Source organism: Rhinatrema bivittatum, chromosome 1, assembly GCF_901001135.1.
Source record: "Rhinatrema bivittatum chromosome 1, aRhiBiv1.1, whole genome shotgun sequence".
In the NCBI taxonomy this organism is placed as follows: Eukaryota; Metazoa; Chordata; class Amphibia; order Gymnophiona; family Rhinatrematidae; genus Rhinatrema; species Rhinatrema bivittatum.
In genome coordinates this window covers 482,101,826-482,123,768 of record NC_042615.1, presented here as the reverse complement: position 1 = coordinate 482,123,768, position 21,943 = coordinate 482,101,826, and the positions used below count along the sequence as shown (strand labels likewise).

The 21,943-nt window shown below is 45.2% G+C and overlaps 1 protein-coding gene across 3 annotated transcripts in view; it reads left to right on the top strand.

Annotated features, from left to right (window-relative positions):
* The window catches only part of DENND4C (DENN domain containing 4C), a 233,808-nt gene that overhangs the window by 89,569 nt on the left and 122,296 nt on the right, over window positions 1-21,943 (top strand). For all 3 annotated transcript variants that reach the window (XM_029607079.1, XM_029607072.1, XM_029607087.1), the window contains exons 10-12: window positions 7,082-7,257; window positions 19,518-19,618; window positions 20,839-21,057. In XM_029607079.1, the coding sequence (XP_029462939.1) occupies window positions 7,082-7,257; window positions 19,518-19,618; window positions 20,839-21,057 (496 nt within the window). The remainder of the gene's footprint in view (window positions 1-7,081; window positions 7,258-19,517; window positions 19,619-20,838; window positions 21,058-21,943) is intronic.

Here is a 21,943-nt window from a genome sequence, read left to right as displayed (position 1 = left end):
CTGTTTGTGCGCTGTGGCTTTTTTCTGTGGGCTGCTTTTGGCACATGCAGTGTTCCCACCACTGCTGTTGCCGCGTGCCATCAGTGTCGGCGCAGCGGCATGTCTTCGCGGCTCGGCAGCCTCATGGTGCAGCCTACCTCATGGTGCAGCAAGTATGATCTGGCCTGATGACTGAGAAGCTATGGGGTAGATTTTAAAAAGCATTTACTCGAGCAAAACTGGTTTTTGCTCGAGTAAATACACTTTACTCAAGTAAGTGGGCTTTTCAAAATTGCTACAATATATGCCATTGAATTGTCCATAGGATTTACTGAAGTAAGTGCACTTTACTTGAGTAAATAGCTTTTGAAAATTGCTACGATAGTATGTCACATTTACATGCGTAACTCCTTTGAAAATGACCCCCTATGCGTGGAGGCATGTAGGGCCTGTGGGATTTGGTCAGCCCGTGAATTCCCTTTCTTTGTGCACTAGTTGTGCTTCACGGGGGGAGGGATCCTCTGCTAAGGGTCCTAAGGCCAGGAGGGCCTCTTGCTCTGCGGGGCCCACGGCAGGGGCCAAGGTGGGGGTATCTGCTACCGCTGCTTCTGATAGAGATTGCAGCCAGGGGGTTCTGGCTGGCTGGGAATCTGGTGACTTCCCTCCTCCTTTCTCTCTCCTGCAGGGTGGGAGCTTGAGGATGGACATGAGGAGGGAGCGGATTCAGAGTCCAGTAGTCCTGAGTGGATGTTTGAGAGCCCGCGGTGCTTTTCCCCGAAGTTTGTCTTCCTCATGCACAAGGCCTTTCTAGCTAGGAAGGCAGGTGAGCAGAGACCCAAGGAGAGGACTTCAGGGCCATCCAAGAGACCTCAATTGGCTTCAGCAGGTTCCTCTGTGTGCTGGCAAACATCTGGGGTTGCGTGCCGCTTGTGAGGAGCCTGGCCCTAGAGTTCTGGAGGACTCAGATGAGCTGCAAGAGGATGCGGTGTCTCCTTCAGCGGTAGATTGGGATGTGGACCCGGATAGGGATCACAACCCAGATCCGGATGTGAGCAAGGGCGATCCGGCCTCATTGAGAGGACTGGAGCTGATGTAGATGACTATCGGGTGGTTTGCTTATTTAAAAAGGAGGAGCTTCGGCCTCTCATTCCCCAGGTGTTGGATGAGTTTGGGTGAAGCTGACTCAGGAGGAGTCGGATAATGAGGGTGTCAATTTGGTCCTGGATGGTTTGCGGGGGCCACCTAGTGCTTTCCCCAGCCCGAAGAAGATTCAGAAGCTCATTAGCCAAGAGTGGGATTTCCCAGAGGTGGGCTTTGGGGAGGAGCCAAGGGTATTAGACTGCCAGAGGACAAGAAGGGTAATAAGAAGGCCTTTCCGTCCTGTTCCCACTTTTGCAAGTCAAGGAGGTTCTGATCTGGGAGAGTGTCTTCCTCCTCGGGTTCTAAGCAGTCGTCAGATTATCAGCAGTCCTTTTGGAGGGCAGGCAGATCCTCCAGAGGCAGCTGTAGTCATGGGACAGGAGGGAGTAAGCCATCCCAGTGAAGCCAGGATCGCCCATTCCTCACTGGCAGCGGTAGGGGGCAGGTTGTCCAGTTTTTATGAGGAATGAGTAAAGATTACCTCGGACCGGTGGGTGCTGGAGGTTGTAAGAGATAGTTACACCTCAGAATTTTCTCAGCTGCTTAGAGACGCCTTTCTGGAGTCCCGCTGCTCTTCTCGAAACAAACAAGAGGGGACTCTGCAAAGGCTGAGAAGCTTGGGAGGCAATAGTTCCGGTGCCGTTCAGTGAGCAGGGACAGGGAAGGTACTCCCATCTATTTTGTGGTTCCAGAAAAGGAGGGCACCTTCAGTCCCATCTTGGATCTGCAAAAGGTGAACACGTGCTTGTGGGTGCCACGCTTTCGGATGGAGGCACTGCGCATGGTAATTGCTGCGGTCTGCAAATGAGCGTTCCTGATGTCTTTGGATCTCACTGAGGTTTATCTGCATATTCCCATTCGAAAAGACCATCAGAGGTTCCTGCGGTTCAAAGTGCTGGGTGAGCATTTCCAGTTTCTGACTGTTCCCATCGGGCTGGCCATGGCTCCTCAAACCTTCACAAAAGTGATAGTGGTGGTAGCGGCAGCCTTGAGGAGAGAAGGGATTTTGGTCCACCCATAGCTGGACGATTGGCTCATCTGGGCGAAAACGGAAGAGGAGTGCGCTTGTTTGGTGCAGCGACTGATGAATACCCTAGGCTTTTTGGGGTGGGTGATCAATGTGGCAAAGAGCCACCTGATTCCATTGCAATCTCTGGAGTACCTAGGCATCCGCTTTGATACCCTAAGGAGCAGGGTGTATCTGTCAGCGGACAGGTTGTTGAAATTGCAGGAGCAAGTAACCCGGCTTCTATGCCTCCCAGTTCCAAGGGTCTGGGTTCCATGCCTTTGATGTTGGATCTGGTTCCGAGGGCCTTTGCTCACATGTGTCCACTGCAAAGGGTGGTGTTAACCTGGTGGGATCAGACGTCAGCGCAGTATTTTATTCCATTGCCTCTTCTGAAGGAAACCAGGTCCGGTGTGGTGGCTGGCGAGGTGCAATTTGGAAAGAGGAGTGGACCATGAAGTTCCGGATCGGATGGTAGTGACCATGGACGCCAGTCCCAGGGGCTAGGGAGCAGTGTGCCTGGGTCATTCGGCTCAGGGCCTCTGGTCAGTGGTGGAGAAGACCTGATCCATCAATCGCCTGGAGACGAGAGCAGCGCAGAGGACCCTAGAAGTGTTTCTGTCCCTGGTCCAGAGTTGAATGGTTTGAGTGTCTTCGGACAATGTGACAACGGTGGCATACATGAACCACCAATGAGGAGCAAAGAGTCATGCGGTGGATCAGGAAGCTCAGCTGCTGTTTGTATGGGCTGAGCGTCACCTCAAGGGAATTGCGGCCTCCCACATAGCAGGAGTAGACAGGGTTCAGGCAGATTTCCTAAGCCGACAACAGCTGGATCCCAGGGAGTAGGAGCTGTCCCCGGAAGCCTGGAATCACATTTGTGCCAGATGGGGGTGTTCCTTAGCTGGATCTCATGGCGATGCGAGCCAATGCAAAGATGACAAGATTCTTCAGTCGCAGAAGGGAAGTTAGTGCGGGAGGAATAAATGTTCTAGTGTGCCCGTGGCAGACTGGGTTCCTTCTGTATGTGTTTCCTCCATGGCCGCTCATAGGGAGAGTCCTAAGGCGCATAGAAGTGCATCCAGGGTCAGTGATTCTGGTGGCGCCGGAGTGGTCTCGAAGTCCGTGGTTCACGGACCTGGTGCATCTGGTGGTGGACGGATCTCTTCAGCTGGCTCATCTGGAGGGGTTGTTGAGGCAAGGTTCGATATTTTTGTATAGAGAGGATCACTTTTGTCTTGCCGCCTGGCTTTTGAGAGGCAGCGATTGCACATGAAAGGATATTCGGAGCCAGTTATTTCTACCCTGTTCCAGGCTGGACACCCTTCTACTTCCATAGCTTATGTCAGGTTTGGAAGATTTTTGAGACCTGGTGTGTTCAGCAGCAGCTGGATCCTCTGGCATTAGTTCTGCTTATTTTGTCCTTTCTGCAGCAGGGTTTGTCCAAGGGTTTGGCTGACAGTTCGCTGCAGGTCCAGGTTTCTGCCTTGGGTTGTCTCAGGGGCAAGGTGTGGGGCAAGCTGTTGGCCTCTCATCCCGATGTTATCCGTTTCCTGAAAGGGGTGTGAAGCATGTGAGACCTCCGATTCGAAAGGTGTGTCAAGATTGGAACCTCAACTTAGTTTTGCAGGTCCTCTGTGAGGCCCCCTTTGGGACGAGCCTCTTTGAAGGACCTTTCATTGAAGAAGGTTTTTCTGGTGGCAGTTTGTTTAGCCAGATGAATCTCAGACCTTCAGGCTTTGTCTTGCTGTGACCCCTTCTTGCGTATTTCTACCGACAGTGTCCTTGCGTACGGTGCCGCCTTTTTTGCTGAAAGTGGTTTCTGCCTTCTAAGTGAATCAGACAGTTGAATTATCGGGGTTTCCGGAATGGTCTCAAGATTCTGCGGAGGGTAGAGATCTCCATCTTCTAGATGTTCAGCGTGCCCTGTTACATTATTTGAAGGTCACCAATTCCTTTAAGTGACTGGACCATCTCTTTGTGGTGTTCAGTGGAATGAAGAAGGGGGAAATGCGTCAAAAGCTACTTTGACCCGTTAATTGAAAGAGGCTATTTTTTCGGCTTATATTTGTAAGGGTTGCACTATAGCGACTGGTCTTAAAGCGTATTCCACTAGAGTACAATTGGCCTCTTGGACGGAGTGTCAGTTGGTGTTTCCCCAAAAGATATCTAGGACCGCGGTGTGGTCCTCGCTTCATTCTTTCTCCAAGCATTACTGGTTGGATGTTCGGGCGCCGGAGGATACAACTTTTGGTGAAAGTGTGTTGAGAGCGGGTCTTTTGGGTTCCCACCTGGTGTAGCATTGCTTTGGTACATCCCACTTGTCTGGACTGATCTGGATATGATCAGGAAAAGAAAATTGGTTCTTACCTGCTAATTTTTGTTCTTCTAATACCACAGATCAGTCCAGAGACCTGCCCCAGTATTTCTGTCCAAAGACTGATTTTCCTGGTACTTATCCGCTGCATTTTGAAGAGTATTCCTTCCAATTGGAGCAGTTAAGTTTTGTTGAGTTTAGCTGTTGACAGGATGATGTTGGTGCTGGAGTTTGGTACTTTTCAGTTCAGGGGAATCCAACCCTGGGTTTTTTCCTAGTTGGACCTGGTATAGGGGAATGGTATCTAATCTTGGCTTGGGTACAGGTCAATACTGAGGGACTGCAGGTGGCGCACTTGTTTGTGGCAGTGCCTCAAAGTTTTAGTTCTCTGCCTCCATCTACTGGTAGGGATGCATAAAAAAAAAAAAAAGAACCAAGTTTCATTTTTTTTTTTTTTTTTTTTTAAGGTCATCGCTCTAAACGGATGTCCTCTTTATGTGCTCAAGTACTAGATTAGTTAATTTTTCCTCCACAGTTCTCTGCTACAAAATCAACAAATCTCATTTTAATAGAAATGTATTTGTTGCCATAATAAGACATCACATTCAGGCCGATACAGTACAGTGCGTTCCGGCGGAGCGCACTGTTAACCCGCGATTGGACGCGCGTTTTCAACGCGCTAGCTTTACCCCTTATTCAGTAAGGAGTAACAGCGCGTCGAAAACGTGCGTCCAACCCCCCCGAACCTAATAGCGCCCGCAACATGCAAATGCATGTTGATGGCCCTATTAGTTATGCCCACACGATTCAGTAAGTAAAATGTAAAAACTGCTTTTCTGTGCACCGTCCGACTTAATGTCATGGCGATATTAAGTCGGAGGTCCCGAAAGTTTAAAAAAAAAGTAAAAGAAAAAAAAAATTTGAAATAGGCCCACGGCTCACGGGTTGAAAACCGGACGCTCAATTTTGCCAGCGTCCGGTTTCCGAACCAGTGGCTGTCAGCGGGCACGAGAACCAACGCCGGCAAAATTGAGCGTCGGCTGTCAAACCCGCTGACAGCCGCCACTCTTGTCCGAAAAGAGGCGCTAGGGACGCGCTAGTGTCCCCAGCTCCTCTTTTTACCGCCGGCCCTAATTTAAATAAATTCATTTACTGTATCGCGCACACAGGAGAGTGGGCGCTTGCCTGCTCTCCCGCGATTTTTACAGTAATAGTACAATTCTTCACAAACAAGTACAACAGCAACAATAACAACTTGTAATCACCCTACCTCCGACTCTCTCCTTTTCAAAACTCCCCCCTCCCCTTCACCCCTCTTATCCCCCTACCTTAATGTGTAGGCCATTTCTATCCTCCTCTTCTCTATCCTGTAACATATCTCATTTTATTTTTGATCAGGCCTTCTCCTAGAGTTCTTTCACCTCCCCATTTCTTTCGAAGAAATTCCTTACAGTCCCAGAAGTAATTTTTTTTTTCAAATTCTTCCTTTTGCTTCTTAGACATTTTCCATCTTCTATAATCCAGCGACCTAGATGTTTATATCTTTTTAGTTTGTTCCATTTTTGTTCCATCAACAAATATTTCAATAGCATAATTTTCATCATCTTGTTGTTCGAGCTCATTCTATACACCTTGCGGGTTTCACACAGTCTTATTATACATTTTTTTTTATCATCTCTTGTAGGTCATCTTTCTTGGATGACAAGTAGCACTGTATCATCAAATATTCAAGTTTATACCCCTGATGTTTGTTTCCTGTTCTTACAGTGCTCTCAAAATAAAATGTAAAAATTCACTATATAAAGTGAATTAAAATTGAAGAGCATTAATGCTTGTCCTTACTCCTGTTTTTATTTCTACATTCTTTGTATTTTCTCTGCTGATCTGATTCCAGCATTGTTTTGATTAACCTGATTTCATGATTAGGTATACCAGTTCTACACATTTATTTCTTCTGCTTTGCTGTGATTTAACCTATCAAATGTCTTGATATAGTCAATAAAGCAAATATTGCTCGCTTTTCTGTTAAATAATTCTCTCACCTATTATTGGAATAAGTAAATGCAATCTCTTGTTTCTCTTCCTCTTAAAAAAAACAACCCTTGTTTTCTTGTCTAAATGCTATTCAACAAATTGGTGTGATTCCTAGCTGTTATGATATCAAATGTATTATCCTGTAGTCTTTACTTTCCAATGCGTTGTAAATTTTGAGTACTGGGATAAAAATATTGACAAGGAAATCTGAGAATTTTCTATCGTTATATAGCTGATACATCAAAATTATGAGATTTAATTCTTCCTCACATATTGTGTAGAAATCATGTAGGTATTTTGTCAACTATTGGTGCTTTATTTTTCTGCAAGTTCATCACTTTATTTGCTTCACTGATCTTAGCTATGCTTTATTTGTTATAAAGAGTTTAGTTAATTGAGGATCATTGTAGAGTTTTCTAATAGTCTTCCCATATTTCTTTAATTTCTTTCACTGCCTGTAGTTAATTACCTTATCTGTCCCACTTGCCAGATACTAAATATATGATGGGAGTGCTTTGTGCTGTGGTATGTATTTTATTGTTTTAAAGCAAACCCATTTATCTAGTAGTTTTGTTTAACTTGTGGATGTTTTGGTTTTTTTCCAGATGATATTTCCCTTTCAGTGGCAGTGCCCATACATCCCCCTCTGCCCGCTCTTGCTGGCGGGTGTGCTGAGCGCACCTTGTCCTTTCATAGTTGGAGTTGACTCAAGATACTTTGACCTCTATGACCCGCCTCAGGATGTTGTGTGCCTTGATCTGGACACCAACGTGTTATATGCGTAAGTTTCTCACTTCTGATTGTGTTTCATTGTCCAGTATGGGTGAAGAGAAGCAGAAGGCATAACACCCCCTTCTACAGTATTAAACGCATTGTATAATATGATGAAATGGAGGCAGTTCAAAAGAGGGCCACCAAAAGGTCTTTTACTATGACCTGTTTAGATAGAGAGACTGAAGGAGCTAAACATGTATTCTCGAACAGAATACCCCCAAATCTTTCATGAGTAGGGCAGCATAATACATTGAAATCACAGAAACGGTCAGACAAGGCGACGCTCTACCCCCTTTCCCAGTGAACATCTTCCTTACCTTTTTTCCTTCTGCCTCTCTTTCTCAGTTTATCTGAGTGGTGGGAGGTACGTTCTGCAGTCTGCCGTGACGGTGGCTGTATGCGCGTGAGCATGTTCAAAACTCATGAACCAGCATTTCCTCTCCTCACTACTGATCTTGTGTATCATGGGAGCAGCAGGGAGGATGTGCCAGGCTCGCCAGGTTTGAACATGCTTGCGGTGCAAGTACAATAACAGTCGGAGTAATTGGTGGCAGAGCACGCCTGCCACTTCTCTTGTTGCCAGTGAGCCGGATGAAATTCAGCTGCAGGCCCTAGTTTGGGGACCCCTGCTCCAGAAGAAAGAAGGGAAAGAGAAAATCTGATACAAGCATTCAACTATCTAATAGGCTACAATAAAATACCAAAATGTAGCATTTTCCATAGAATGAAAAGCTCAGGGTCAAGGGGACGTTGCATGAAGCTGAAGGGCGGGAAGCTCAAAAGGAATGTGAGAAAAATACTTTCACTGAGAGGGTCATTGATGCCTGCAAGAGATTTCCAGCAAGGGTGATAAGAACCAAAGCAGTGGCAGAATTCACCCATCCATGGGCAAATACAGAGAGATCATAGTGGTGGATGGAAGTAGAAGACCACAGATGGAGTAAAACTGTGACAACATAGTAGGCAAGCACAAATGGGCAAACTAGGTGGACCAAATGGTCCTTATCTGTGGACATCTCTATTTCCATGTTCAGGAGTTGACACAGACACACACAGACAGTCAGTCCAGTAGCTGCTGCAGAAGATGCAATAACTGTACTCTTGCTAGAGTGTGCCTTGCCTCATCCCTAGGTAACAGCTAATATTATATGCTAGATAGAACACCTTACAGGTAGTTCTTGTACAGAGGGATTGGGACCAGTGAAAAGTGGAATCTCAGGGATGTTTTGTCCACAGTAGCTTAAATTTTTTTTTCCTCTTCCACTCACTGCTGAGTTGAGTAGATGTGGGAGATTATTTGTGCACTTTGTTCTTGTGTTTGGCATGAGTTTTGGCATGGACTATGAAAAGGACAGTTTTTCATAAGAATATGAAGTGTCCAAAAAATAAATACAAGAACGAGTTAGTGCCGCTAATATAGTTGGAGATGACTCCTGCACACGAAGAGCATGTCATAACATTTATTTATGTATTTATTTTATTTATATACAGTCTGGGGTACAGTCACGGCAGTTTTTTACAAAATCAACGTTCATAAAATAAAATGACATATATAGGCAATAAAAGAAAAAAATAAACAATGACACACATTACTATACAATTCTTCTCCATAAGTCTCACAACTTCACGCCATGAAAACATTTCAGTAGATTCTATCTCTTTTTATACTTGAAAACTTAATTATTCTCAAATGCCATTGTGAAAAGCCAGGTCTGCAAATCCTTCTTAAATATCTTAAAATCTTTCTGCACCCATAATTCTTCTGGCTTCGTATTCCACAATTTAGGGCCTGCGATTGACATGACTGGATATGTTTTGAGCTGTGGATCTCATCGAGTGTGCAATCCAGTCTTCTCACAGACTCATAAAGTAGGAGAAATCCCTGGCTGGTAATGTTTAATGTCAGAGTTGCACGGCAGCATCAAATGTTCAGAAAAACGCATTCCTCTTCATGCAGTCAGATCAGTCCAGACGAACGGATTATGCATGGAGATGAGATCAGCAAGTTCGCAGATGTTACACCTTATATACCTCCGTGCTGACACCAATCTACCAGTATTCTCTGTCTCCAGCAGATGGTAGACTAGCTTCCTGTGTTGTGGACAAAGGCCTGGTAGGATGAACAGAAATTTCTAATCTGAGCCCCATGAGGTGAAAAATTAATCTCTCCCTCCCTCAATGGAGCAGGGCTCCTAGCTATTTAAAAAATAAATATAAATATAAAAGAAGATAGAAGCAACTCCTTCAGTCAAACAGGCCAGGACCAGGGGGTTTCCAGAGGGCTTGGATAAGTTTTTTCTTTCCTTACTCCTCTCTTCCCCTCGATTTCTTACCCCACCCCCGCATTTTTTAGTGTCGCTTCTCCCTTCTCCAAAAAAAGGAGAGTTTCTTTAACCTTGCCTTGCTAGTGTTTGTCAGTAAAGTATTTCATTTTTTCATTTATATGCTGCCTAAGCCAAGGCCCTCGGAGGTATACTGGCAAACATACACAAATTAAATCATCAAAGGACAGACAGTGGATAACATACATAAAATCTGTCATAGCCTGTACGTCAGAGCTAGTTCAAAGTACAAGGACTTGTGATCTATAAGAACGCCCGCCTGAAAAAGAAGTGAAAAATAAATAAAAAGAGAGCCGAGGATACTGAGGAACTGCTCGGTGGCAGCAGGCTACAGCAAAAATTGATTCCTGCTTTTTGGCACGGGGGGGGGGGGGCGGGCGGGGACACTGATTCAGGGGAAATATTGATTCTGCTATTTAGGAGTGTTTGCAGTTACCATCGCATTTCTTAGCACAGCGAGACAATGAGCATGAGGGTGCCAGCAGGGGAGAATGGGAGAAAAACCACTCTCTGCTCTGCCTGCCAAATGCGCAGAATGCAGGCTGACGGCACTGTCAAGATTTGCAGGGAGTGTGTTGCTGCCCGGGGGGAGGAGTTAACTCCTGGATTATTTGGCAACAGGGGGTTCTGAATCGGGAGAGGTAACTTCTGCAGCGTCCTTCAGTGGATGCCCTGGCAGGCATTTTACAGCCATGGTGCAGTGTAATGGAGTTAGGGTCCCTTCAGCCCTGAGCAGCGATTTGAGGCAATGGCTGTTGCCCCCATGCTGCATAATTTCTCCTTGCCCTGGGCTGTGATTTCTCAGGAGATTTTGAAGGGGCTGCAGACTTATTATATGAGTTAAGGCACAGCCTCATAGGCAGTCTCTGCTCTTCCAGTGCCCAGCGTGCCATACCCTCGAGGGAAGAAGAGAGCAAAGGCAGTAGTGGATAAGGAAAAGGCAGATGAGGATCTGTCTCATTCAGATGCATCCTTGGAGGGTTTTAGGGTATTTCCTTCAAGGGGAGAGTGAAGGGGAATTAGAGGAAGGTGAGGTTCCTCCTGAGAAAGAGGACCATACTTCTATGCTACCTTTCTTTCGTAGAGATGAATTGACGTTGCAGATTACAGATTGATAAAGTTGACTCCTGCTCCTAAGCAGGATTCTATTTTGGTCAGTTTAAGGAAGTCTGTACATTTCTTCCCTCTTCATCAGGCGCTGCAAGACTTGATTGATCTAGAGTGGGCGGCTCCAGAGGCTAATTTTAAGGGATGCTGCTCACTAGCCAAGCAGTATCCACTGGATCCCCAGGTGAAGGAAAGATTTCATTTTCCCAGGGTAGGAATCTTGCTGTGCTCAATGACACAGAGAGCCACCATTCAGGTGGAAAGTGGGGCAGTGCTTAAGGACACACAGGACAGAAAGAGAGAATCTGTGCTAAAGTAGGCCTTTAAGGTTGTGAGCATGGCTCTTCAGATCTCAGCAGCGTTTTGTATCATGGTGAGATCTGGATTGCATATGGGTCAGGAGGCTCAGGAGGAGATGGGGGAGATTCCCCTAACTTTAGAACCGGGAGCATCGTATCTGGCAGATTCTGATTCTGATCCGGTGCATGCCTCGTTCAGAGGGGAGGCATCTATAATAGCAGCTCGGAGGTTTCTCTGGATGCATAATTGGCCAGTGAATACTCTGATTAGTTTGACTAAGCCTCCCTTTAAGGATCTGCTCTTGTTTGGAGAAGAGCTGGAAAAGATGGCAAAAACTTGAGGCAACTCAAAAGTGCTGAGGCTCCCGAAGGACAGGACCAAAGCCCCACCTTGGAATTACTCTTCTTATGGTAGGTATCTAGAACTCGAGGAGATTCAGGCAAGGCCAGACCCCTTCAGGGCAGAGATCTAGGCCATATTCCATTTTCCAGCCTTTTCATTCCAAGAGGAGAGGGTAAGGCTGCTGGCTCCAGCTCCTCCAGAACGGCACAGTGGGTGCTTGGGGGCCCTATTTCTGATACCAGAGAATAGGCAGCCATCTGTTTTATCAGAGGTGGGTCCTGGAGAAATGGTTACACCCTGGAATTCGCTCGCCCCATTTCCTATGTTTTTATGGCTTCTCTTTGTTGCTCAGTTGAAAAAGGAGAGGCTGTAAAGTCAACTCTGTAAAGACTGTCTGCCCTGAAGGTGGTAATTCTGGTGCTGAAGAACCAGGAAGGTATGGGACGCTACTCTTTTTTTACTTCATGGTCCCAAAGAAGGACTGGTCCTGAGGCGAGTCAGTGATTTTTTTTTTTTTGTTAAGGTGATTCACTTCAGGATAGAAAACTTAAGATCTGTAATTATGGTGGTATAGAAAGGAGAATTTCTGACCTCTCTGGACTTGATGGAAGCTTATCTTCATGTTCCAGTCAGAAAGGATAATCAATATTACCTGCAGTTTGTGATGCTGGGTTGCTATTTTCAATTAAAGACTGTGTCCTTTGGGCTAGCGACAGCCCCGTGTACCTTTTCAAAGGTGATAGTGGTTGTGGCAAGCACACTGTGCAAGGAAGGTATTTTGGTACATCCTTATCTGGACGATTGGCTGATAAGAGTAAAGACCTTTCAGGAGAATTTTCAGTCTCTCAGCAAGCAGTCCAGTTGTTGCAGAAGTTGGTGTGGATTGTCCATTTTCTTAAAGCAAGCTTCAGCAATCTCAGATACTGGATTACTTGGGAGCTCAGTTCAATACGATGTATGTCTGATGAAGCAAAGGGTTCAGAAGTTGAATGGCCAGATCTGAGCTTTGAACATGGCCAGGAATCTGACAGTTTGGCACAACCTCCAGACACTTGGATCCATGGCGGTAGCCTTGGATCTCTTACTGTGTTAAGGCCGCACATGTGTCCTCTTCAAAGGGCCTTGCTTTTCAGGTGGAAGTCCCAAGACTATTCAGCAAGACTACCCTTGCAGTCGACAAGACAGAGTTTGCAGTGATGGCTAAACTGCAAACATCTGGAATGGGGGAATGAAATTAGTGACCCTTGCTTTGAATCATAGTGACATAAGATGCAGGTCTGTCGGGCTAGGTGCACACTGTGTCGGGAGCTGTTTGCTCAGGGACAGTAGACTCCTGGGGAAGCGAGCTGGACCATCAACCACTTAGAAGTCAGGGCAGTTCAGCTAGCTCTCCACCAGTTTGTGCCTCGGTTGATGGGGCAGGCAGTCAGAATAATTTCTGATAACGCCTCGGAGGTGGCATATATCAATCAAGGAGAGATCTGAAGTCCTCAGGTGTCTGCGATAGATCTAATTCTTCCTTAGTCCAAAGTGAATTTGCAGGTGTTGTCAGCATCTCACGTAGCAGGAATGGGCAATGTCCGGTGGGATTACCTTAGTCACAATATTATGATCTCAGGGAAAGAGTCCCTCTCAATCGAATTGTCACCAGATGGGGTGAGCCCGAAGTGGATCTGACAGTAACCAGCCAGAATGTGAAGTAGTGCAAGTTTTTCAGCTGAAAGAGGGATGCCCGTTCTTCCTGAATCAGTGCTCTAATTCATGATTGGCCAATGGATGAGATTCTATACATTTTTTTCTCCTTGGCCCATGATTGGCAGAATACTTCAAAAGACTGTAGTCATCCAGGACTAGTGCTTCTGGTGGCTCCAGACTGTTCTCTCTGTCCGCGTCTTCTGTTCAGTTCGAATCAATTTTATCTTACAGATTGTCCCTTGTGAGGGCATGTTTTTTGAAGGGCTATTTTCAGGTCCTGGTGGCTACGCTCCTGAAAGCTAGAAAATTCTCTGCTTCCTTGGCTTATGTGCATATTTGAAGAGTTTTTGAGGTTTAGTGTACTGGGTATTACTGTGCTCCTGGAAATGCATTAGGCCCAATTGATTCTGGAATTTTTGCAGGAAGGCCTTTACATAAGAACAGAAGAAAATGCCATTCTGGGTCAGACCAAGGGTCCATCAAGCCCAGCATCCTGTTTCCAACAGTGGCCAATCCAAGTCACAAGTACCTGGCATGTACCCAAACATTAAAAAGATCTCAGTCTACTATTCATTGCTGATTAATAGCAGTTTATGGATTTTTCCTCTAGGAACTTATGCAAACCTTTTTTTAAACCCTGTTACACTAACTGCTGTAACCAAATCCTCTGGTAATGAATTCTAGAGCTTAACTATGTGCCGAGTGAAATTTTTCTTTGATTTGTTTTAAATGAGCTACTTGCTAACTTCATGGAGTGCCCCCTAGTTATTTTATTATCTGAGAGAGTAAATAACTGATTTATATTAACCTGTTCAAGTCCTTTCATGACCTCTATCATATCCCCCCCTCAGTTGTCTCTTCTCTAAACTGAACTGGCTTAACCTCTTTAGCCTTTCTCCATAGGGGAGCCTTTCCATGCCCCTTATCGTTTTGGTCACTCTTCTCTGCACTTTCTCCAGTGCAACTATATCTTTTTTGAGATGTGGCGACCAGAATTGCACTCAGTTTTGGCTCTTAATACCCTAAAAGTGCAGTCAGCGACTTTCCTGTGTTAGAGGACATATACAAGACAAACCACTGTCTTCTTACCTGGATATATCTTGTTTTTTAAGAGGTGTTAAACATATTAGGTCTCTGCTCTGGATTCCGGTTCTGTCTTGGGATCTGAACTTAGTTCTAGCCTTCTTGACAGGATCACAGTTTGCTCTTCTTAAGGCTATTTCCTTGAAACTGCTTACTTTGAAGACAGTCTTCCCAATCATCATTTGTTCAGTTCGGAGAATATCAGAGCTGCAAGCACTTTCTTGTAGAGAGCCTTTCTTATTGGTTAAAAAAGGTAGGGTTCGAATTTGTATGGTTCTTTCTGCCGAAAGTAGTTTTGGACTTTCATTTAAACCTGTGGTTCTCAACCTCTTTTCTGTCGGGACACACCTGATAGATAGTTCTCACATGCGTGACACATTGAACACATGACTGTCACAAGGCTAAATGTAAATATACACTTTGCGTCCACAGGAACCCTACCCCGACCCTCAGCAATGGGTATAAAGCAGAACTAGAACATTCTCCATACAACTTACCATACAAAAAATGTTATCTCAATAACAGCAACACAAATTTCCCTCTACTACCAGGCGCAGTAGCCCTAATTACAAAAAGACAGCAGTTCACCCCCAATGCATTTCCTATTGAGAAAACACAACAAATAAGGTGAGGTATTTTACTAGCCTACATGATAGTTAAATACTTGGTCACACACACAAAATTGACCTTCAAATACAGAAAGACCACAGATTATAAATATGGAGACAGAAACGGGAATGGAAACCCAAAAAAGCCACTCTGCATTAGAGATGTGCATTCATTTATCACGAATTAGTCAATTTCAACGAAATTGCCTAATTTCTAGTGGTTCGGGGGATCTGAACAATGAAACTGATTTTCCCTGAACTTCGGGGAAAATTTGTTTTTCCGGTTAGTGCGGGGGGAGGGGCACATTTATTTAAAAAAAACAAAAAACCCCACCCCAACCCTTCAATTTAACTTTCTTACAATCCCCCCACATCCCGATCCCTCCCCAAGACTTACTAAAAGCCCTGGTGGCCCAGCGGGGTCCCGCGAGCGATCTCTCCCTCTGTGCCATCGGGCTGTCGGGCCTGCTATGAATCAAAATGGCGCCGATGGCCCTTTACCTTTATGATGTCACAGAGGCTACCTGTGCCATTGGTCAGCCCCTGTCACATGGTAGGAGCAATGGACGGCCGGTGCCATCTTGTGCGCCTACCATGTGACAGGGGCCGACCAATGGCGCTGGACCACCTGGGACCCCCCCCAAGACATGCCAAAAGACCCTGGTGGTCCAGCGGCAGTCCAGGAGTGAGCTCCTGCACTCGGGCCGTCGGCTGCCAATATTCAAAATGGCGCCGATAGCCTTTGCGCTTACTATTTCACAGGGGCTACCGATGCCATTGGTCGGCCCCTGTCACATGGTAGGCACACAAGATGGCACCGGCCGTCCATTGCTCCTACCATGTGACATGGGCTGACCAATGGCACCGGTAGCCCCTGTGACATCGTAAGGGCAAAGGGCCATCGGCGCCATTTTGATTCGTGGGAGGCCCGACAGCCCAATGGCACAGAGGGAGAGATCGCTCGCGGGACCCCGCTGGACCACCAGGGCTTTTAGTAAGTCTTGGGGAGGGATCGGGATGGTGGGGGGTTGTAAGAAAGTTAAATTGAAGGGTTGGGGTGGTTTTTTTTCCGATTCGGGGTTTGTTTTTTTTATTTGTTTTTCCGGGTTCGGGCTGGGTTCCAGCTTCGTTTTTGGCGAAAAACGATCCGTGGGAAAACTAGTTTTCCCACGAAGCGGCCGAACTGAAACCTGACCCGAGCCAGAACAACGAAGCTCATCTCTACTCTGCATGCAGTGCAAAACTGGAGAAATGGAAACACAAATAGCACCTAACATAGTACCAGGATCTGCAATAATGCACACAAACTAATCCACATAAAGTTACACCTGCCTTATGGCATGCACTCAAATGGAACAACTATCTATAAAAAGACAACACTATAAATATTAAACCAGGCCCTAAACACCAGTACACTTCCAATTAGGAAAACAGAAAAAGCCAAGCTGCTTATAGATCCCTACATTGTTTTATAGTTGTAAAACTATATGAATAAATGTTTCAAAAAGCTGATGAACAGAACATCTAACAATTAAAAACTCTGGAGAATTTTTTGTATTTTTTTTTAAAACACCAATAAAATATTTCAAAACAGCAGACACATCACACAATACGCGTGCACGTACCACAAAGAAACCTGAGATCTGCAAATAAAGCTCTACTAACTGTCCCATCTGTCAAATCAGCACATCTCACGCAAGTAAGGGAAAGTGCACTGTCACTGGCTGGTCCTGTACTCTGGAATACCATGCCACTTGAAATAAGACTATAGACAAATCTGAAATTATTCAAAACTAATCTGAAAACCTGGCTTTTTAAACAAGCATTTTATAAAGATAAAGAAAAGGAGAAAAATAGTTGAGCGATAAGGATGCACCAAGCTAGAAGTTTTTAGTAACCTACATAAGCATATTAATGTTAAAATCAAACTGCCTAATTTGTTCCTAACAATCAGGTTTAACTTACACACCTAGTTTATTAATTTAAATTGTTACCGTACTATGATGGTACACGAGTAATTTGTAATCTATACCACCCATATTTCTCTTTATCGTGCCCTTCTGTAAACCGTTGTGATGGTATTTAACTTAACGACGGTACAGAAAAATTTTTAAATAAATAAAAATAATTAAAAAGGCAATCAAGAAAAATGAACTTAAAAAGCCACTTTTTCTTACCCTTTCCAGCAGTTCTCCTACTCTTTTCCTGGCAGGCCACACCAGAAGCAGCAGTAGCTGCTGAAGCTGTCCTCATGGTCCTCTTCCTTAGGGACCACAACCAGTCTGTCTCTCTCTCTCTCTCTCTCACACCCCTTCGAGGACCAGTTTTTGTCTCTCTCACATGTACACACCAGTCGTCTCCCTGACCAGTCTCTCTCACACGTACGCACAGGCTTTCAATCACACACATGCTCTCTCTCACTCTCATACTCTCACTGAAGCACCCTCACATACACGCCACACACACTGGCCCCCACTGGCCTGGTCTTTGGCGGCAGTGGCAGCGCTCCGATCTTCTGCCCCCGCAGGCCTGGTGTTTGGCAGCGGCGCTGTGCTCCGATCTTCTGCCCCAGCTGGCCTGGTGTTTGGCGGTGGCACTGTGCTCCGATCTTCTGCCCCCGCCGGCCTGGTTTCTGGCAAAGGCGGGTGCGCTCCGATCTTCGGGCCCTTCTGGCCTGATCTCTGGCAGTGGCAGTGCCCCCCATCTTCGTCCCCTGCCGGCCTGGTCTCTGGCAGTGGCGGGTGTTCTCTGATCCTTCGCCCCACTGGCTGCGGGTAGCACGCGACACACCTGCCGGTGCTTGGCAACACACCGTGCCAGAGTTTAGCAGGCAGACACATTCGGAAGAATACATCCTATATCGTCCCTTGGAATTGAGGAGGTATCTCGAGGTCACTGGTGCTTTCCAAAAATCTGATCAACTTTTTGTCCTATTTAGCAGAGTGCGGAAAGGAGAGGTGGCCTCTAGAGCTATAGCGGTTCACTGAATTAAATAAGTTATTACTGGAGCTTATGTGGTGGACTCTGGTGTTCCTTTGCCAAAGGAAATTCAAGCTCAATCTACGAGGGCACAAGCTACTTCATGGGCAGAATTGTGGTTGGCCTCTCCCTTAGAGATCTGTAGAGCAGTGACTTCATTACATACCTTTATCTAAGCATTACTGTCTGGATGTTAGGCTTTGTCACTACAAACAAAGCTGGTTTTGAAAGACTGCCTTTCACATAAGTAGGGAATATTTCAGAGATGTGACTTGTAAATGGAACTATTTTGTGGGCAGATGTCAGACATTCCTGGCATATATAGTAAGGCTGTGAGCGTTCATCTTTCTCCTTTCTAGAAAAATTCCCTAGCATGGACACTTTCCTTGACGTTTTTTACTTTTTGAATATGTCTGCTCTGAAGAAATAAACTGTGTGAACCTATATGAAACTACAGGTAGCTAGGACTGGACAAATGCAGTCTCCATTGAATTCTACCTTTGTGCATTTATGCTGGTATGTTGGTCCTCTTGTATCTTTTTGAGTTTGCTTAATGATTTATTTTTACTAAGCTTTTTATTGACTGCAGAAAACACTTTAAACTTATTTTCCATGTGGTTCATCCCCTTCCCACAAAAAAATAAAAACACCCAACAAAACAAAACCTGATGAAATATATATCTGGAGCTACTTATCATAGTAGTCACATAACAGAAAAGTTTTACTTTCATACATGGGAAGACGAGGCCTATGAAGTCTCAGGAGCTCAGGTAACTGAACATCTTTCTTGTAGGTCCTTTAAAACATACCACAACTTACACAGATTCTGATTTTCTCCAGTACTAGTGTGACTACTAGTAATGTGCTCCGAAAAATCATGGTTTAGCTGAGAGCTTACTTAGCTCTGGGTTAGGACATGCTGGTGGGTCTTGGAGGCCATAGAAGACTGGAGACAAACCCTGGCAGATCATTCAGCTAGGGACGTTAGAAAGTATCACACATCTAAACAACTGCTTGTGAGTGATTGGTAAGTTGCCTTATCACACTTGTAATATTTCAACTGACAACTGGCTTTTGAAGCGATAGTATTGTTTACTGAGCCGTGCCCTTTATTGGTATTCTCAAGAGTCCTGAGTCAAAAACAATTCATGATTGTAGTTTAACAATCCATTTGGGAAAAAAAGAATAGCACCTAGCCTGGTGATCAAGTTTACAAATGTCTCCCTGCTGCCTTAAAGAAAATGGCATTCCTCTCCATCCACTTGCATTGCAACTACATCAGTCACCTCAACAAGACTTCAGGGGCCAGCAGTCACATCCGGAGAAGAGCCCTTTATGGTCTCAAGCTGTTGTACTACAATTCTTTGAGTAACTCTTATGTTGGATCAATAATGCAGCATCGTAACCTGCACAGATTTCTCTTAAGTCTCCGACTTGCCTCGTCTGCACATGTTGGAAGCTGCAGCAGTCTGTCGTGAACGGGCTCTGCAGGTTGGATGTGAAAATGGACTAAACGTGTATGTGAGCATAATCCTGTTGTGCCCGGGCCCTTGTTCATTGCTGAAGAAGGAAAACCTTCTCCCAGTTAGCCAATTAGCAGACCCAGTGAGCCTTTTTTGTCTTTATCTGCTGTCATTTGCTGTGTTACCATGATTATTGCATGATAGCACATGCAAGCCCAAATCGAGGTGTCCTCTGCAGCTGTTTTGGCTGTTGGCGACACCGTGGCGTTAGATTAAAGGCAGGTGACTTGTGGTTTAGGCTCTTCTGGACCTGTGGTTTTTATGGTGTGGCGGATGCTCTCTTTGCAGATCCGATGACAAGAAGAGCATGAGCTGGAAGCAGCTGCCCAAGAAACCATGCAAGAATTTGATTGGTGCCTTGAAGAAACTGTACCCAGAGCTGGCACAAGGTAAATAACAGGGGGTAAGGAGGTAAAGAGGACCCCCCACCCCCTACCCTGGGGCAAGAAATGCAAGTGCTGCGGTGGGGGAAAAATGTTACACATTCTGTTTATGGCAATAAAATCTATAGGGAATTGCCACATGACACTTCACTAGCGTACGCCGACAAAACAGGTGAATAAATGGACTCCGCGTGCAAACTGCTAGGAGCAGGAAACAATACCTACCTTTGACTTGCGCACAGATTTTGTGTTGATTCTTTTTATATATGTATACACCAAGGAACGAAAGAATTTGCTGTCATTACAGAAACTTTGATGCATTGTTGGGGATACTGTAACATTTTGGAAGGGTGGGGGTGGCCTGCAACAGGCAGCACGCATGCTGCAAGAAATGGGGTAACCCTAGAATCGAAGCACGTTGCAAGTGAGCCAGGCTTAGCAAATGAGAACAGCACACAGACCTGATGCGCAGGAAGGAAGACTTAATGCTGGTGCAGGACTTGCCAGAAAAGTAGAAATGGAACAAAAAGATATATTGGTGTTGCCATGAATTCACAATAACAAGACGCTAAAAGGGAGTTGAGCTCCTGTGTGGCAGTGCTGTTATTTCTTGGCAGGTGCTTTGAGAAATCTCTCTCTCTAGGCTTGGGGTGAAGGGGAAAGATTGACATGCTGTGCATGTTCACCATTGTTCACTTTCACCCTAACTGGTCCAAGTAGGCTTCAGAACCATGTATGAAGCCACCTCATAGGTGGATGGCCTAACTTCCAGTGGGGAAAGGGAAAAGGAGCATTAAGAGAGGTTATCAACCAGGTTTTATGGTTGGGTGAGCTATAGCACAAAGAGAGAGAGCAATAGACGGTTGGGTGGTGGCAGCTAAGATGTGTATCCTGTCTCATAGTTCAACCTCGTTTGCCCCTCATTCTCTGTTGTTTGAAAATAATTTAAATAGGTAGCATGCTGGAGTTTTGCTTAGGAAGGACTGTTAATGGGGGATGAGGGTGGTCTGTGGTGGTGGTGTCTGTCATGCTATAGAATGGACTTTGTGAAAAGGGATGATGGCTTCTTTGGGTCATGAGAAAACTGGAAACAATGTAAATAGAAATCTCATTTTACATACCTGTTCTCTTTGGTCTTCTGGTCTTGTTTGCCCACTTTTCCTGCTATGATGGCCTCTCCCCTCTCTTGCTGCCCAAGCCCCCCTCACCATTACCACCTATCTCAGTCCACAGGAAGACACAGGAAGGCTCTGCAGTAGAGATGACACCCATAGAGGCTGATTTCTCATGGCAGAAGAAGATGATGGCGCTGGAGATGGAGATCCAGGAGACCTTTCTGCGCTTCATGGCATCTGTGCTGAAAGGCTACAGATCCTACCTCACACCCATCACCCAGGCACCTTCAAACAAAGCCACAGCAGCCAACTCCCTGTTTGACCATCAAGGTAACAGGCTTATGTTTTCTACCATATACTTCTACTAGGGTGTCTGTCCTTGAGAGGTGATGGAGTTGTCCTGTTTCGGTTTAAGCAAAATCACTCAGCTGATTGATGGGCCTTTTTTCTCTCCTTTGGGGTTTGTTTGGAATTTTTTGTCTCACTATTGTTAGCAAAATGATAAATATTTTGAACGTGACATAGAGACCTAAAATGCCTTGCTTGTATGCGAAGGCTGGTGTTTTTATACTTTCTTACGGAGATTATACAAAACAAGAATGAGAGATCAAAATAATTTTTAAATTTTAATATATAAGCATCATATAAAACAATAAAGCATATACCATATATATATATTGCAATGTAAGACACACACACAGATATTGCCATCAACAGAAAACACACTCTAAAACAAACGCACACAAAACTAGCAGTCCCAACAATGGGGAAGGGGTGTGATAATCTATTGACTTCCTAACCTGCTTCACTGCCAAGAGCTTCTTTAGGGGAATGTCCAAGTATCATCCCAAAATCATCCAAGAAAAGATCTTGGATCTTGTGGATGAAATCCTTCATGATTATATTTTTGCTACATGGATTTCTATGATGATGGAGAGTGAACATTGTACAGCTTTTTAGTAAGGAGAGAAGATTTGGCTTGGATGATTTTTGGATGATACTTTGATCTTATATCCACAAATGGCAATGTTGCCTGTGCCTGGGTTTATGCAGCTAAACAAAGGAGGAAAAAGGTCTAAGCAGATCAGATCACATCAAATGTAGACTGTGATGGGGTCCTGGTCAGAACGGCCACACTGAAGTGAATATCCAGACCCTCGCCCATTCTTGCTTCTCCATCTGCGTGTTTTTAACTTTGGTATAGCTCGGCAGACGC